The 16453-nt window shown below is 36.0% G+C and overlaps 6 protein-coding genes across 10 annotated transcripts in view; 2 read left to right on the top strand and 4 right to left on the bottom strand.

Annotated features, from left to right (window-relative positions):
• LOC125801199 (zinc finger protein 271-like) overlaps positions 1-16453 on the top strand; it is an 883173-nt gene that overhangs the window by 296082 nt on the left and 570638 nt on the right. The window lies entirely within an intron of this gene.
• Positions 1-16453, bottom strand: part of LOC125801195 (zinc finger protein 585A-like) — a 357158-nt gene that overhangs the window by 220836 nt on the left and 119869 nt on the right. The gene's annotated exons all lie outside the window — the stretch shown is intronic.
• LOC125801239 (zinc finger protein 484-like) overlaps positions 1-16453 on the bottom strand; it is a 241143-nt gene that overhangs the window by 220836 nt on the left and 3854 nt on the right. The gene's annotated exons all lie outside the window — the stretch shown is intronic.
• Positions 1-16453, bottom strand: part of LOC125801558 (zinc finger protein 585A-like) — a 198612-nt gene that overhangs the window by 178305 nt on the left and 3854 nt on the right. The gene's annotated exons all lie outside the window — the stretch shown is intronic.
• LOC111190407 (uncharacterized) overlaps positions 1-16453 on the top strand; it is a 305136-nt gene that overhangs the window by 138371 nt on the left and 150312 nt on the right. The gene's annotated exons all lie outside the window — the stretch shown is intronic.
• The window catches only part of LOC111190059 (NLR family CARD domain-containing protein 3-like), a 260290-nt gene that overhangs the window by 49397 nt on the left and 194440 nt on the right, over positions 1-16453 (bottom strand). Inside the window, exons 10-11 of the mRNA XM_049478460.1 lie at positions 8901-9074; positions 1066-1239 (exon numbers count right to left, since the gene is read on the bottom strand). Of these exons, the coding sequence (XP_049334417.1) occupies positions 1066-1239; positions 8901-9074 (348 nt within the window). The remainder of the gene's footprint in view (positions 1-1065; positions 1240-8900; positions 9075-16453) is intronic.

The raw sequence follows: 16453 nt of genomic DNA on the forward strand, positions 1-16453 counted from the left end.
CATACCCGAGTGTACTCCTGTCACAAAAACTGTTTTTATTGGACCATACATTTTTCATGGAATTATTGTGCAAAAAGTTTTTTATCATGATTTCAAAATAATTTTATACCACTGGTCATTAGAAAACTTCAAAAATTTAAAATGTAACAAAGGCAACATTTTAAAATAAAGCCAACAAACCAACTCAATCACATTAATGGGATCTCTTTAGAAATTAAGGGCTCTATTTTAGTGATCCGTAGGTGAGCTGTATGCAACTTGATTTAGGGTGTGTCACTGTGTCTTTACGATAGGAAAAGTTGCTCAAAAGAGGCTCAAAATGTGCAAAAAGCATGTATCATGAAATAAATCAATCACCATGTCATTTGCCATTCCCTTTAAGAGCCAGGTGCGGTCTGACTTTGGCGTATTGCTATTTAAATGGCACAGCTACCTGGAATTGACCAATCAAGCATCAAGACCACCTTGCACAGGGTGTAGGTTAGTGTTCAGAAAGGATTCTGGTTTTGCAGTCACTGATTATTTTTACCATAAAGACATGGGCTGGTTGCTGGGGTGCTTGACTCTCAGTGTGTATAAAGTTAGTAGAGATCAGTTTTTATTATGTAACTTTTCTCCTGACTCGATGCTCAGGGCAGCTCTCCATCACTGAAGTTTTCCACCTGTTCTGGAGTAAAAACTAAACCTTGGTTCTTCTTAACAACAGAATGATGAGCCAAAACAGAATTACTGCAAAGTACTTGACATTCAGTGCAGATAGCTTGAGCATAAACAATTAACAGTGGCTGTGTAAACAAAAATAAAACAGAATGACAGAATGAAGGTTACATGCTGCTCCACCATGTTTACCTGGTGACTACAACTAGATTTACTACAGGTCCTACAGTGCAATGTGTTTCACCGCATTAACCCCTAACTTTCTCAACACTTTGCTTTCCTGTGAGGCACAGCACATACACAGGAAAGAGCACAACAGGCAATATCGAGAGTGATAAAAATGTACAACATATACAACAATATTTATCTTACAATAAGTTGATAACATAATTATTCGTTCAGACCTACCCGAGTTTCTCCAGTTTGCAGTGTGGATCCTCCAGTCTGGCAGAAAGCAGCTTCACTCCTGACTCTCCTGGGTGGTTGTAGGTCAGATCCAGCTCTTTCAAGTGGGAGGGGTTTAAAATTAGAGCTGAAGCCAGAGAACAACAGCCTTTATCTGTGATCATACAACCAGATAATCTGCAGACAGAGCAAGAGAATGTGTGAGTGAGTGACAGAAAACAAGAAAGAAAGAAAGACAACATAGCAGACTGAGGAAGATAATGCACTTTGATATTAGTCTCTTTTTTTTAAATAACACTACAAAATCTGAAAAAATATCTATAGAAACTAAAGTTTCTTAACACAGTTGACACAGATTAACATGAAACCCAAACCTCAACAGTAAGCATCTCTGTGAATACGGCATTAGCATTGATGTGGACCAAAGAATTGAGTTCATATTAACTTTTTCTAAAATTGTTTTTGCTTGTGCATCACAATTTTGTAATCAATGTGTGATATATCTCAAATTTTCATTCAAGTTGGACATTCTTAAGACGATTGCAGAAGACTCGTATTTGTTTGTTTGGTATACTCTGACTTTCGTTAAACACTTTTTCTTGTTTGATTTGTTATCATCGTAAACACCTGAATATTTACACATTTATACATGTAGAATTTCTAGTGGTGTCAATCAATTAAAAAATGCAATCCAATTAAACCTACCAAAATTCTGTGATTAATTGCACTTGTTTTTCGTAAGACTGAAATTTTTATAGTGGGTATTTTATGGAGTGAATTTTGTGCCAAAACTTTATGTTGATGGACAGCTATATTGTGACAAAAACATAACTCCCTGGCTGTTCTAAATTTCTTTAACTGTAACTAAATAGCACTCTCTCTCTCTCTCTCTCTCTCTCCCCCCTGAGAGCTTTCATTTGTGCACTCTCTGTCTCTCTCTCATGCGCGTTGCGCTCTCGTTGCAAGATCTCTAACATATAAGTCAATACTCAAATAACCTCATAAAATTGATCCATAATGTATATTGTGGCATGAGGAGGCGGGGGAATCGGGGGTCCACCCCACACAGGAACCCTCAGCCCTGTCTGTCCCAGCTGGTCTGCATTAGGACTGATTAAACAGCCAGCTGGGACTGGCATATAAACTGAGCCTCAGCCCTCACTCAGTATTTTCACTGGAGAGCTCTTTCTTCCACTCCCACTTACTCGGGTCATTCTCACAAAATCCAGATTCAGAGGACATCCAGTATGAAAATTTGCAAAATGCATTTAACAACAAATTTCCTTTTGAGGATTTAAGATTAAGGTCTAAACTTACTATGAATATTATTTTTAGAACATTTGTTCCATTTTATTGCATATTTTATTTTATTAGCATTTTTTAGATGAAGTCCACAAAAATGTATCATTACCGCAATGTGATATGACATCTAATATATGATAAAAATGCAATTTTTTAATCAAAGTTAAGCAGTTCAGTTCATTTACAGTTCAGCAAGGGTTTAAGACTTAATAGCTTACACTTACACACAAAGCTACATTATGAAAAGATTGTTTATTTTCAAGAACATTTCATATTATTTAAGACAATTTACAATGCAAACATTTGCATATCAAAAGAATCTTTCATGTAGACTACAGCACCTTCATTAATAAAACAGCTCATTTAACTACTGGAAACCATTCAACAAATGTCAAAGAAAGACCTCTCAGAAACTCTGAAATCTTGTCTATCTTTATGCACCATCCAGCATTGTATGCCTACTAAGACCAAACTTTTTATTTTTAGTCGTTTACGTAGTTTTTTTGTGTTTTGCCCAGATGTCAGGCATATGTCAGTTCTGTAATATCTGGCTGACTTTTTTTCCTCCATTGCTTTTTCTTTTCGTCATGGTACTTTTTGGTCAGATCACGTTTTGTCTTTATTTTCCCATTGGAAATGGCAAATATGAAATTATGATATCCATTTCAGTTTTTGCTCAATTCCATAGAATGGACTGTACACAAATAATATCATGTGAAAGTAACTCCAACTGGAACAACTGTCTGTGTCAGTGAGTATGTGTGTGTTTGTTTTTCTAAATGTTGTAATTCTTGCTGTAAATGTTCTCCCTAAACTTTGACAGCCTTGCTTTTGCTGCTGCCTTTCTTTTCTCAATAGCTACCTGCCTGTAAACAAATACACATAGAATATTACAATAAAATATATCAAAGAAGGAAAAAAAAGCTCTCTAGTTATGTGGTCTAACATCTAATTCTGTGTACGGAATTAGATTTAGTGTCAGGCCAGATAAGACTAAACATTAGTGACCTCTACTGGTGGTTTGCAATAGCTAAGTTAGAATGGTCTACTGGAGAAAATGTTCAGGGTAACGCTCATTTTATGACAATCAGGAAGTAAAAAGGCATCTGTATTATGCTTCCTAATCAAATTCTCATTACCGCCACAGGTATTGAAATGTAGTGGTAAGTGAGAGTAAGTTGGAGGATGAGTGACTTTAAACTTTTATGCTAACTGTAAAGGCACCATGAGGACTAGATAAATTTTCACATACAGTGTCCATTTAGACCTTAATATACTATATTATAATCAAAAATACAGACTGTAACTTCAAACTGTAGGTTCAAAACTTATATCGATATATCGGTAATGACAATGAAAAAGTCGTGCAGAACAAGTTGATGAGCAATCTTTTAACTTTTATCCAGAAACATATGAGAAGAACTGTTTACATGGTAGCCATCTTGAGTGTCATGGCCAATGTCTTCCCTAATGTTGAAAACGCCTTGAAAATTTAAGTTATTTGTGGATTTAAACAATGATTGAAAATTGTTGCGGAGGATGAGAAAATTAGTGTTGGACACATTCCTTTTCTTTATTAATTTTATTGCTTTTACTTTTCAATGTAAAATCTTTTATGTTTATTTACTAAAAGTGTTTATAGTATGAAATGCATTTAAGTTTTTTTGTTTTAAATGTTTAAATATTAAAATTTCCAAACAATGTACTGAAATTCTAATACGGACATGTTGTGGAAATGAGAATTTTACTCTAAAATGTAAAAAAAATAACAAAAATTATATTTATAATGTTCATTTTTAAACATGTGCAAGATAGACCAAAGGACGTTGTTTATGATTCTATATTTATTATTTTGTTAATATTTACTTGTTTATTAAAATTCCTCATGCCACCTCATCCATCCATCCATTAACCCGCAAATATACTAATGCACGCACATTAATCCGTTCACAAAATCCCATAAAAATCACAAGAAACCACATAGCAATAACTTAATGCATGCAACGTCTCAATGTCATAACAACCTCAATGTCACACCAAATCTAACACTTTTTGTCTTGTTATGTCTCTTCTACTTTGTTTGCATTTAATCACTCCTTTCTGTACTATCTCTTTGCACCAACCTCTATTTTATTACTACTATATATCCCAGATCCGAAAAATGCATTTTTGTTTACACTCCTTCCCCCAAACACCAGAAAATATCCTCAAACATCTGCACACTCATATCATATCACTGATAAACATTATTAATCTGTACATCACAACATGTCTTCACTTAAATTTATAACCCAGAACATTCGTGGTATCGGGACACAGATTAAGCAAGCCAAAGTACTAAACCATCTCACTTCACTAAAAGCAGACATTTGTTTACTACAAGAAACACATCTATCAGAAACAAATCATCATAAGCTCAGATCACCACAATTCACCCATATATTCTCAGCCTACTATAACTCCAAACAAAGAGGAGTATCAATACTAATAAACAAAAAAATCCCCTTCACAAATAACACCACTATATCAGACACAGGTAGATACATCATAATTAACATCAACATCAGCAACACACCCTTAACAATAGCAAGTTTGTATGGCCCCAACATTTATAACCCATCCTTCTTTCATGAGTTTTTCAAGCATATAAACAATATATCAGATTCCACCATTATAATTGGAGGTGACTTTAATTCAATCATTGACCCTGTGTGTAGACAGATTAACTATGGCACACAATACACGTTACTGGCATTCAACAGATATCATTAAACAATACATGACAGACTTAGGGCTCAGCAATGGTTGGCGCCTCAAAAACCCAAACACTAAAGAATTTTCTTTCTATTCTCCAGCCTACCACTCATATTCTCGCATTGACTATTTTTTAACCAGCAATTCTATTATAACTAATATATCAGAAATAAAATATCACTCTATAATAATCAGTGACCATGCTCCAGTTTCACTTATATGGAACATAAATCCCCTATATAAAACTTTCAGCTGGCGACTAAATACCTCGTTACTTACAGACCCAGAATTTGACAGCTACATCAAAAAAGAGTGGGCATCTTTCCTAGAAATAAATGATTCTCAAGAAACCACACCAACAACACTATGGGAAACTGGGAAAGCAGTACTAAGAGGCAAAATCATCTCTTACTGTTCCTGTAAGAAGAAGAAAAATACAGAAAATGAGTCTAATCTACAACATCAGGGAATTGTCAAATGAAATGATAAAAAACCCATCACATAAAATTAAAAAAGAGTTAAAAGAATGCGAATCACGGTATAATGAACTTATAAACAAGAAGACTCAAGTTTTAATACAACGACTAAGATATAAACAATTTAAATCACAACAACAAATCTGGTAAATTCGTAGCTAACCAAGTAAAACATAAAGAAAAAACAACAATCCCATCAATCAAAGATGAGACCAGACTAATCAGCCAAACATGAAATGAAATTAATCAAGTATTTCGGAAATTCTATAAAAATCTATACTCACCAGAACACGATCCAGACCCAATAGATATTCACACTTTCCTCAATAATATACACCTACCCAAACTAAGTGAAGAACAAAAAAGCATATTAGAAAAGCCAATAACATCAGAAGAACTCTATAAAGCCCTCCGTAAGAATTCTACAAGCACTTCTGGTCAATATTTGGCCCAATGTTCAGTAGAGTAATAGCAGAAATTAAACACAATAAGAGACTACCAACATTAATACAGCTACAATATCACTCCATCTTAAACCTACAAAGATCCTACTTTACCATCCAGCTACCGTCCACTGTCACTAATTAACACAGACACAAAGCTAATAAGTAAGACATTAGCTACCAGACTGGAAACGGTTATCCCATCCCTCATACATCCTGATCAGACCGGCTTCATCAAAGGCAGACAATCAGTTACCAACATGCGCAGACTACTCAATCTGATACATCACACAACAGCCCATGAGTCAAAAACTGCAATAGTCACTTTAAATGCGGAGAAGGCTTTCGATAAGATTAATTGGAAATTACTTATCACTACACTACATTAACTAGGTTTTGGAGAATCATTTATAGAATGGATTAAAACTCTACACTTCACCCAAAGCCACAGCAAATACTAACGGACTAATATCACAGAATTTCACACTGCACAGAGGAACTAGGCAAGGATGCCCACTCTCTCCTCTGCTGTTCTCTATTTTCATAGAACCATTAGCAGCAGCTATACGACAATGCCCAAATATCAAAAGGTATCCATACCCACATTACCGAACAAAAATCAGCCTTTATGCAGATGATATTCTACTATTTCTACACAAATAATTAAAACATTCTCTAAAATCTCAGATTATTCCATTAACTGGTCTAAATCCACTGTTCTACCATTTAACATGAACTTATCAGACACAACAGTTCAATCACTCCCTATCCCTATGTGCACTGAACACATCACATACCTGGGCATTAAAGTTTCCATCCAGCTGTCTGAGCTGCACACACTTAATTTTAGACCACTACTCACAACCATCAACAATGATATCCAACGCTGGATGAACCTACCACTATCCTACCAATATCCACAATCAAAATGACAATATTACCTAAATTAAACTACCTCATGATTCCCATCCAACCTCCACCTACCTGGTTTAAAACCTTAGACGCAATCATCTCTAAATTCTACTGGAAAAATAAACCACCCAGAATCAAATTAACCACATTACAAAAACAAAGAACTCAGGGAGGCCTTGAAGCTCCAAATTTCCAAAAATACCTATCTGCAAACCAATTAAAGTACAATAGATAAAACCAAATCAAACTGATGAAATATGGAGAGAAGTAGAACAAACATAAATTAATGAAATACAAATCTCAGACTTACCATTTATTAGCACAACAATCAATCGCCACCCTTGTTTCAAAAACCCAATGATATAATCAACTCTGACAGCTTGGTGGAAAATTCACAAGAAGAGGGGTGGTGGTGGCGGGCAAAAAAAAAAATGTTAGAAAATAAAAAGCAAATATTGTATGTTACAAATTCAAAAGAGAAAAAATATATAGCAAATATATATTTAAATATACTTGGTTACTTTATTATCCTTTGCAGTTATTTGAAAATTATTTCAGTTTCGATTTTGCCAGTCTTTGCTTTTATTTTTGCGTTTTTGTGAATTTTCTGTGGATTTTTTTGGATTTTTCTGTTAAAGACTTTTGCTCTGGAATCTCTCCTTTGCTTTTGCTTTAGTTTTTTGCTTCTGAGTTTTGGCACACTTTTCACGGGTGGGCGGGGCTAAGAAGAAGGCCCCTTGAATCTCCATTGGTCAGCTGATTCTGGATTGACGGGTTCCCTGAACCCTCGTCTGAGACTGACCACGCCCACCCCGCCAGTTTCAAGCGTCCTTCCAAACACGGAGAGCAAACAGTTTTCTGTGCACAGCAGCAGCACCAGATACTTTTACAATTAAATTTCATACAAACATTCTGTTTAATGTTATATTATTCTCTGTTTCACTCCATTAAAAAGCTCACATTAGTGAGATGTGCTAAATATTCATGCACAAAGTATGATAGTTACATAGTCAGTGAGCTACTGAATTAGGTAGTTACCTAATCAGTGAACTAGTGAGTTACCTACTCAGTGAGCTAGTGAGTTAGCTAGTTACCTACTTTGTGCATGAAAATTTAGCACGCTAATGTTTTAATGGAGTGAAACAGAGAATAATATAACATAATATAACATTAAACAGAACGTTTGTATGAAATTTAATTGTAAACACAATCCGCTGCTGTGCACTGGAAGCTTTTTGCTCTCCGTGTTTGGAAGGACGCTTGAAATTGGCGGGTTGGGCGTGGTCAGTCCAGAACCAGCTGACCAATGGGGATTCAAGGGGAACACCTTCTTATGAGCCCCGCCCACCTGTGAAAAGTGTGCCAAAACTCAGAAGAAAAAAAAACTAAAGCAGAAGCAAGGGAGAGATTCCAGAAGCAAAAGTCTTTAACAGCAAAATCCAAAAAACTCCACAAAAAAAAAATCACAAAAAACACACAAAAAAAACAAAGACTGGCAAAATCCAAACTGAAATAAAGTAACCAAGTATATTTAAAAATATATATTTGCTGTATTTTTGTTCTCTTTTGAATTTGCAACATACAATTTTTGCTTTTGCATTCTTAACATTTTGATTGTGGATTTATTTTTGTGTAAAACTTTTGGCACAAATGGAGAGAGACAAAAAGAAACAGAGAGATGAAGAGAGAGCAACAAAGCTCTCTATCCAGGTCTGAGCTGGATTGTTACAGCTGGACACGTGTTTCAGTCGTTTAACCAGAAAAGAAATCTGCATGTTGGGTGGAGGCGGGGCAGATTACGGCAGAAGTTGGGGTCAAACTTGGTGCCAAAATAAAACTTGGGTTTAAAAAATACTAACGCGTTACTGATTCCAACCTAACAGCTAACATGTTAATGATTTAACGCTGACAGCCCTAATAATTTCAAATGAAAAACTAAAGAAACACTGACCTGAGAATCTGCAGTTTACATTGTGAACTCTTCAGTCCAGCAGAGAGCAGCTCCACTCCTGAATCCTGCAGGTCGTTGTTACTGAGGTCCAGCTCTTTCAGGGAGGAGTTTTCCAAGTTTAAAACTGATTCCAGATTTTCACACGTCTTTCTTCCTATATTACACAAAGCTAATCTGAAAATGTAGGAATAAACACAAGCACAAATGATTTTACGCCTTCAATGTTTAAATAACACATTTAGTGATTTCCTAAATGTAACATGTATTATGCTGTTACTTTTGTACATGCCACATTTAATATTTTTTTCTAGTGGTGTCAATTGTTTAAGAAATATAAATCAGATTAATCATGACAACATTTGTGATTAACTGCAATTACATTTGTTCTTCTTAAGACAAGTTTTTATAGTGGATATTTAAATGTAAATAAAAGAATGAATGTAAGAAATGTAAAATGCAATTATTAATGGTGTCATTTAAAATACTATTATATACTTGTATTTTTGAGGGGAGATAAAGCTAACGTGGGCCACTGGAATAAAGAATGCATGGTGAATAGGATTGGACTCAGGAAGTGTTTGTTATTGCACACATGCTTACAATAGGGAAAAGACCTTATTAAGATTTAAATGGCCTGGTGGAAATATGTAACCGCCAGTATTCAGTAATATGTACACTGTCCCTTTCAGAGCTCCTTACAAAAGGTGCACTGCCCTTTTACGTGTATAGCTATGCTGAGAGTGCAGTAAACCTGAGTATGTGCTGTGCTTTACCACAGAGAATGCTGGACCTAGCTTCTTTCTTTTATTCATTTTTTTCTGCAAGTAACAACATATATGTGGTGCTTTTAGCTCATGTACGAACTATGTTGTATGTCTGTTTTGATGCAGGCATTTTACATTTCCTATCATACATGCATACATACATACATACATACAAACATACAAACATACATACATACATACATACATACATACATTACACACATACATAAAAGTTAAAAGAAAAAAGGAAATGAGCATGAAAGAGTACAATTACTCTTTTTGTATTTAGTCTGTAGATGCAGTATCATGACAAATTAAAGGGCATGGAAAAGTCTGAGCAGGGAGAGTTGTTTAGGGCTCCTCTCCTTGGCCAACCTGGAAAGAATAGCCTGTTCAGACTAACCTTGCACATCCTTCTGTGTAATTTAGTTTCTTTAATAAATTACGGTTTTATTTGTTGTCTTGTTTGTTATTTTGGTCTGAAACACTGACCTGAGAATCTGCAGTTTACATTGTGAACTCTTCAGTCCAGCAGAGAGCAGCTCCACTCCTGAATCCTGCAGGTTGTTGTTACTGAGGTCCAGCTCTTTCAGGGTGGAGTTTTCCAGGTTTAAAACTGATTCCAGATTTTTACATGTCTTTACTCCAAGGTCACATGAAGCTAGTCTAAAAATCAAGAATAAACTAATGATTTTATAATAAACCCAAAGAAGAATACTTGAATGGATTGGCAAAGAATAGAAAATAGAATTAAACTGTGAAATGTATTGTCTGTCTAAAGAGCTGGTGATCAGCATGGGCATACAGTTCACCTGGGACAGATTATAATGAGTTAAAATAGAAAAGAAAACATTTATCAAAACAGAGAATGAGCAAGGCTTTTTGAAGTGTGTGAATTTATTCTATTTTCCAAGTTGAACTCTGGAAAAACATTACACATTCTCGCACACACACACATATATATATATATATATATATATATATATATATATATATATATATATATATATATATATATATATATATATATATATATTAGAAACAAATAAAGACACTTAAAATGTATGTTCTATATGAAATTGTTATATTGTATTGCTGATCATCATTTCTCCAAAGCATACTGAGATATGATTTTTTTGTCAAATCACCCAGTGCTACTTTAGAGTGGATCTGTAAGAGATGTGCATTTATTTTAACAAAAACATATAACTTGCCCAAAACCTTTTTTTAAAGATTGAATTTAATCAGTCTAAGACAGAAACTCCATGTACTGCTAACATTAAAATGATGGTTTAACTATTATTACACACAAAGGATAATACATGCTTATATGTGACAATGGGAATAAGTGATTGAATGGAAACTGATTTTACACATCAGCAGTTGATTAAAAACTGTATGAAGGCCTAAATAAAAATACTCACACAGCTCTTCTGGATATTTTAACTACTGGCAGCAGTCTCAGAAGACACTCTTCTGATGGATGATATTTACTGAGGTTAAACTCCTCCAGCTCTTCTTCTGAGTTCACCAACACAAACGCCAGAGCTGACCACTGAGCAGGAGAGAGCCTGTCCTGTTGAAGATGACGGTCACCTCCTCTCCTCAGGTATTTCTGCACTTCCTGCACCAGAGAATGATCATTCAGTTCATTCAGACAGTGGAACAGATTGATGGATTTCTCTGGAGATGAGTTCTCCTCAATCCTCTCCTTGATGTATTGGACTGTTTTTTTGTTGCTGTGAGAGATCCTCTCTGTCTGTGTCAGTATGACTCGTAATAGAGTCTGATTAGACTGCAGTGAGAGACCCAGAAGGAAACGAAGAAACAAGTCCAGGTGTCCACTCTCACTCTGTAAGGCTCTGTCTATGGCACTGCTGAGGAATTCAGTCATCGATGACCTGCTGAAGATTGCAGATAGTTCAGTGCTTTGGTTTTCAGGGATTTGCTGATTCAAAAAGCTTCTGTCAATGAAGCAGAGAAATGCATATAAAGCAGCAAGAAACTCCTGAACGCTCAGATGTACAAAGCTGAAGACCTTCCCCAGGTGCAGCTCATGTTCCTCCCTAAAGATCTGGGTACACACTCCTGAGTACACTGACACTTCTTTAATGTCGATGCCACTCTCTCTTAGATCTTCCTCATAGAAGATCAGGTTTCCTTTCTCCAGCTGCTGGAACGCCAGTTTCCCCAGAGCCAGGATACTTGTTCTTGTTTTCTGAGGATCAGGGTCACTATTCCCACTGTACTTCTGGCTCTTGTGTTTAATCTGAAAGATCAGGAAGTGTGTGAACATCTGCGTCAGGGTTTTGGGAATTTCTCCACTCTCAGCTTCACTCAGCATTCTCTCTAGAACAGTGGCTGTAATCCAGCAGAAGACCGGTATGTGGCACATGATGTAGAGGCTTCTTGAAGACCTGATGTGTGTGAAGACTTTGTTGGCCAGGTCCTTATCACTGATCCTCTTACTGAAGTACTCCTGTTTCTGAGGGTCACTGAAACCCCGCACTTCTGTTACCTGATCAAAACACTCCGGAGGGATCTGACTGACCGCTGCTGGTCGAGAGGTGATCCAGAGGAGAGCAGAGGGAAGCAGATTCCCCTTGATGAGGTTCGTCAGCAGAACATCCACTGAGGTTTGCTCTTCTATATTCAACAAGTTCTTATTGTTCTGGAAATCCAGAGGAAGTCGACACTCATCCAGACCATCAAAAATGAACATGATTTTGTAGCGCTTATAATGTCTTGGTTTTAAATCTTGTGTTTCTGGGAAAAAGCTCTGAAGAAGATTCACCAGACTGAACTTCTTCTCCTTCATCAGATTCAGCTCTCTAAAAGGAAGTGGAAATATGAAGAGAACGTCCTGATTTACTTTTCCTTCAGACCAGTCCAGAATGAACTTCTGCACAGAGACTGTTTTTCCAATTCCAGCAACTCCTTTAGTCAGTACAGTTCTGATGGGTCGTTTCTGTTCTGGTAATGGTTTAAAGATGTCATTGCATTTGATTGGTCTTTCCTCTGTTTTCCTTTTCCTGGATGCAGCTTCAATCTGTTTCACCTCATGTTCCTGATTGACATCTCCTCCATCTCCCTCTGTGATGTAGAGCTCTGTGTAGACCTCATTCAGAAGTGCTGACTTTACATGGCCTGAGATTCCTTCATTAAGTATCTGATATTTATTTTTCAGCTTGGATTTGAGCTTTCGTTGGCATGCTGGGGCTAATTCTGATAACAGAGGAAGAGAATAAGGAAAATGTAATTAGCTGTGATCTTCATGAAAGACCCCTGTGTAGAACAACTTTGATACAGTAGATAATTGTTAGGTTTAAGGATACATTTGATGCTGTGACACAATATCTTATAACTACAAAATCCAGTTAACTACTACTTATTATTCTAATTTGAAAAGCAGAACTCATCTAAGGAAATAAATTAGCCCTTTAAGTTGGTCCCCATTCTCATGACCCAGAACTCTCACTGATCTCTAGTGTGTTGGCGAGGTCTGTCTGATTCATGTTTCTCAGGATGTGCAGTGTGATCTTCAGCACCCCCGCCTTCTGATCATCCTCCACCTCTCCCTCAGAGCATGCTGGGTAATCTGGACTCAGGAGCTTCTTAAACGTGTTTAGCTCGTTCTTCACTAGAGAGATAAACTTCTCCTGCAGCTTCTGATTAAGAACAAACATCAGAGAATCAGTAAAGCTGTTACAGTACAGAGAGGGAGATGATGACACTGATCTGAGGAGAAAAGGAGTTATGGATGCTCCAATGTGTAAAAGGTATTATCAAAACTTTAAAGTAAAGTTAAATTTATATGTAAAATAAATAATTTCCATCATATATATGGTTCAGTACTAACCTTGAATATGTGGTCCAGTTCTTTTCTGGAAAAGTTTTTTTTCTTCTCACTGTGGATGAACAGAAAAGTCACACTGTAGTCCACATTATTAAATCAGATGATTTAAAAAACGTGTTTCAATAAAATATGGTGAGATTATTAATACAATAAAGAATAGCAGCAAATAACAGATACAAAGAAAAGATTAAGCTGTAATTAAAATAAAACGTAAATAAATGTATCAGGAATACCAGAACCAAGAGAGACACACGCTGATATGAGTCAAACAGTTTAAACAGTTTATTAACAAAGGGGACAAGCAGATAAGGATAGTCTAAAGCAGGCAGGGTCAGTAACATAAAGCCAGCATAAACAAACAACATACCAGTAGAGAGGAGAAAGCAGGGTCGGTACACAGAGAAATAGACAGAAGTGGAATAAGCAGAAGGGTGGTCTAATAACAAGCAACAGAAAGCAACAAACAATAAACTGAGCAAGGCAAAAAGGGTAAACAGTAAAAGAGAAAGGGGTCAATAAACGATAAGGCAGAATAACAAAGAGATACGTGTCATGGAAGAGCTAGGGAACCTAGATTCAATACTCAGCAACTGATAGCTGAAAATGAGGAGTATTTATACTCAAACATTCAGGTGAGCAATCAGTAGCTGTAGCTCAGTAGCTCAGCAGCAATGTGAATGTAATTAGAAAGACAACAGCTAAAAGGTTTTCCAGAATTTTAATAAACATAGTATGTTTTAAAGTGTATTCTAATTTATTCTGAATACATTACTGTTCTATGTATTGTACTAGAACACATTCTCCCATTCCTGGATGTATGTACTCACCCCAGCAACTGAGATGATAAATATATGCACAACAGATTATGAAGTTTTATTCAATGATATTAAAGAAACAATAAACAGCATGGTTTAAATGCACTGGAACATAGTTTTAGAAGCAATAATCCTACCAAAAAAAAATCCACCAGACACATAAAGCACTTTGTGGTTTTGGCCACCAGATGGCGCTAATGTGCTCTGCGTCATAAAGCTTTGAGTGAAGAACATTTTTCGTACAGTTAGGAGAAACGATCCAGCATTTATATAAGCTTTAGTTTAACATCAATAATATTTTAGATACGTTAGCAGAGCAATTTCAGCAGAAGTAGCATTAATTGGGTTTAATTTAGCATAAAAGAGGACAGAACAGAGCACATGTACACACATGGACAAAACTGTTGGTACCCCGTGGTTAATGAAAGAAAAACCAACATTGGTCACAGAAATAACTAGAATCTGACAAAAGTAATAATAAATAAAAATGCTATGAAAATGAACATATTCAGATATTGCTTTTCAGCCATGCTTCAACAGAATTATTTAAAATATATATAAAAATCTCATGAAACAGGCCTGGACAGAAATGATGGTACCCTTAACTTAATATTTTGTTGCACAACCTTTTAAGGTAATCACTGCAATTAAATGATTCCTGCAGCTCTCAGCAGGTATTTTGGTCCACTCCTCATGAGTTATCTGCTCCTGCTGTCTCAGGTTTGAAAGAGCTTTTCCAGACGCCTCCATGTTTCAGCTCCTTCCAAAGATGCTCAATAGGATTTAGGTCAGGACTCATAGAAGCACTTCAGAATAGTCTAATGTTTCCTCTGAGCCATTCTTGGGTGTTTTTAGCTGTGTTTTGGGTCATTATCCTGTTGCAAGGCCCATGACCTGCGACTGAGACCAAGCTTTCTGACACTGAGCAGCACATTTCTCTCTAGAATCTCTTGATAGTCTTGAGATTTCATTGTACCCTGAACAGATTCAAGACCCCCTGTACCAGATGCAGCAAAGCAGCATGTTTCCACCATGTTTCACAGTAGGGTTCAGTAGTGTTCTTTTCTTCATATGCTTCATTTTTCTGTCTGTAAACATAGAGCTGATGTGTCTTGTCAAAAAGTTCCAGAAGCTTTGTGGCTTCTCAACATGTAGTTTAGCAAATTCCAGTCTGGCTTTTTAATGTTTTGTTTTCAACAATGGTGTCCTCTTTGGTCGTCTCCCATTAAGTTCACTTTAGCCCAAACAGTGATGGTGTGATCTGACACTGTCAGATTTTCATTTATTTATTTTCATAAAATTTTTATTTAGTATTACTTTTGTCAAATTCAAGTTATTTCTGTGACCATTGTGGGTTTTTCATTCACGCTTCCTTTTCCTCCAAATCTCTCTCTCTCTTCCCCATGCTTTCTCACACACACACACACACACACACACACACACACAAACACACAGAGCTGAAGGCATGTTTTCTCTTTCCATTCTGTTAAAGGTGGAATATGGAGCTACTCTAGTGTTTATTTCCTCCATTAAAGCTCTCAGTTAAAATCAGTTACTCAGCACATTAAAATATTCTCATTTATACTGACATTAGCAATAAAACCAAAAATAATCTAGTCTGCCAGACACAACACACTGCACAATGATTGTTGTCCCTTCGCAGAATATTGTTGTGATTAATACAATTAATGTTTTTATTTGATTGATATAACTTATATAAATATAATTTAGTTTTGCTTTTCTAACACTGATGCTTTTATTCAAGAATATCTGGTAGGTCACATGGTGCACTGTTCAATATTTGGAGGTGTGAGTTTAATGTTTAAATATTGAATATATTGTTTTGATTAATATATGTAATAAGCAAATCTTACGATCATTTAAGAACTGCAGTTAATTACAATATAATACTTTTCTAAACATGTTTTTGAATAATGCAAAATACAGTTTTTTTTATCTGACAAAATTACAAAAATCATTTAGATATTGTTTTTATCAGAATTACACACCCCTAATATAGATATATAATGATACTGTAATTTACTCTCATTGTTCAGGTCAGTCAGTCTAATCTAAACCCCGCCTCCCCATCACACCACAGCTGTGTACACTGATCAT

The sequence above is a fragment of the Astyanax mexicanus genome, chromosome 4, assembly GCF_023375975.1.
Source record: "Astyanax mexicanus isolate ESR-SI-001 chromosome 4, AstMex3_surface, whole genome shotgun sequence".
Taxonomy (NCBI): domain Eukaryota; kingdom Metazoa; phylum Chordata; class Actinopteri; order Characiformes; family Acestrorhamphidae; genus Astyanax; species Astyanax mexicanus.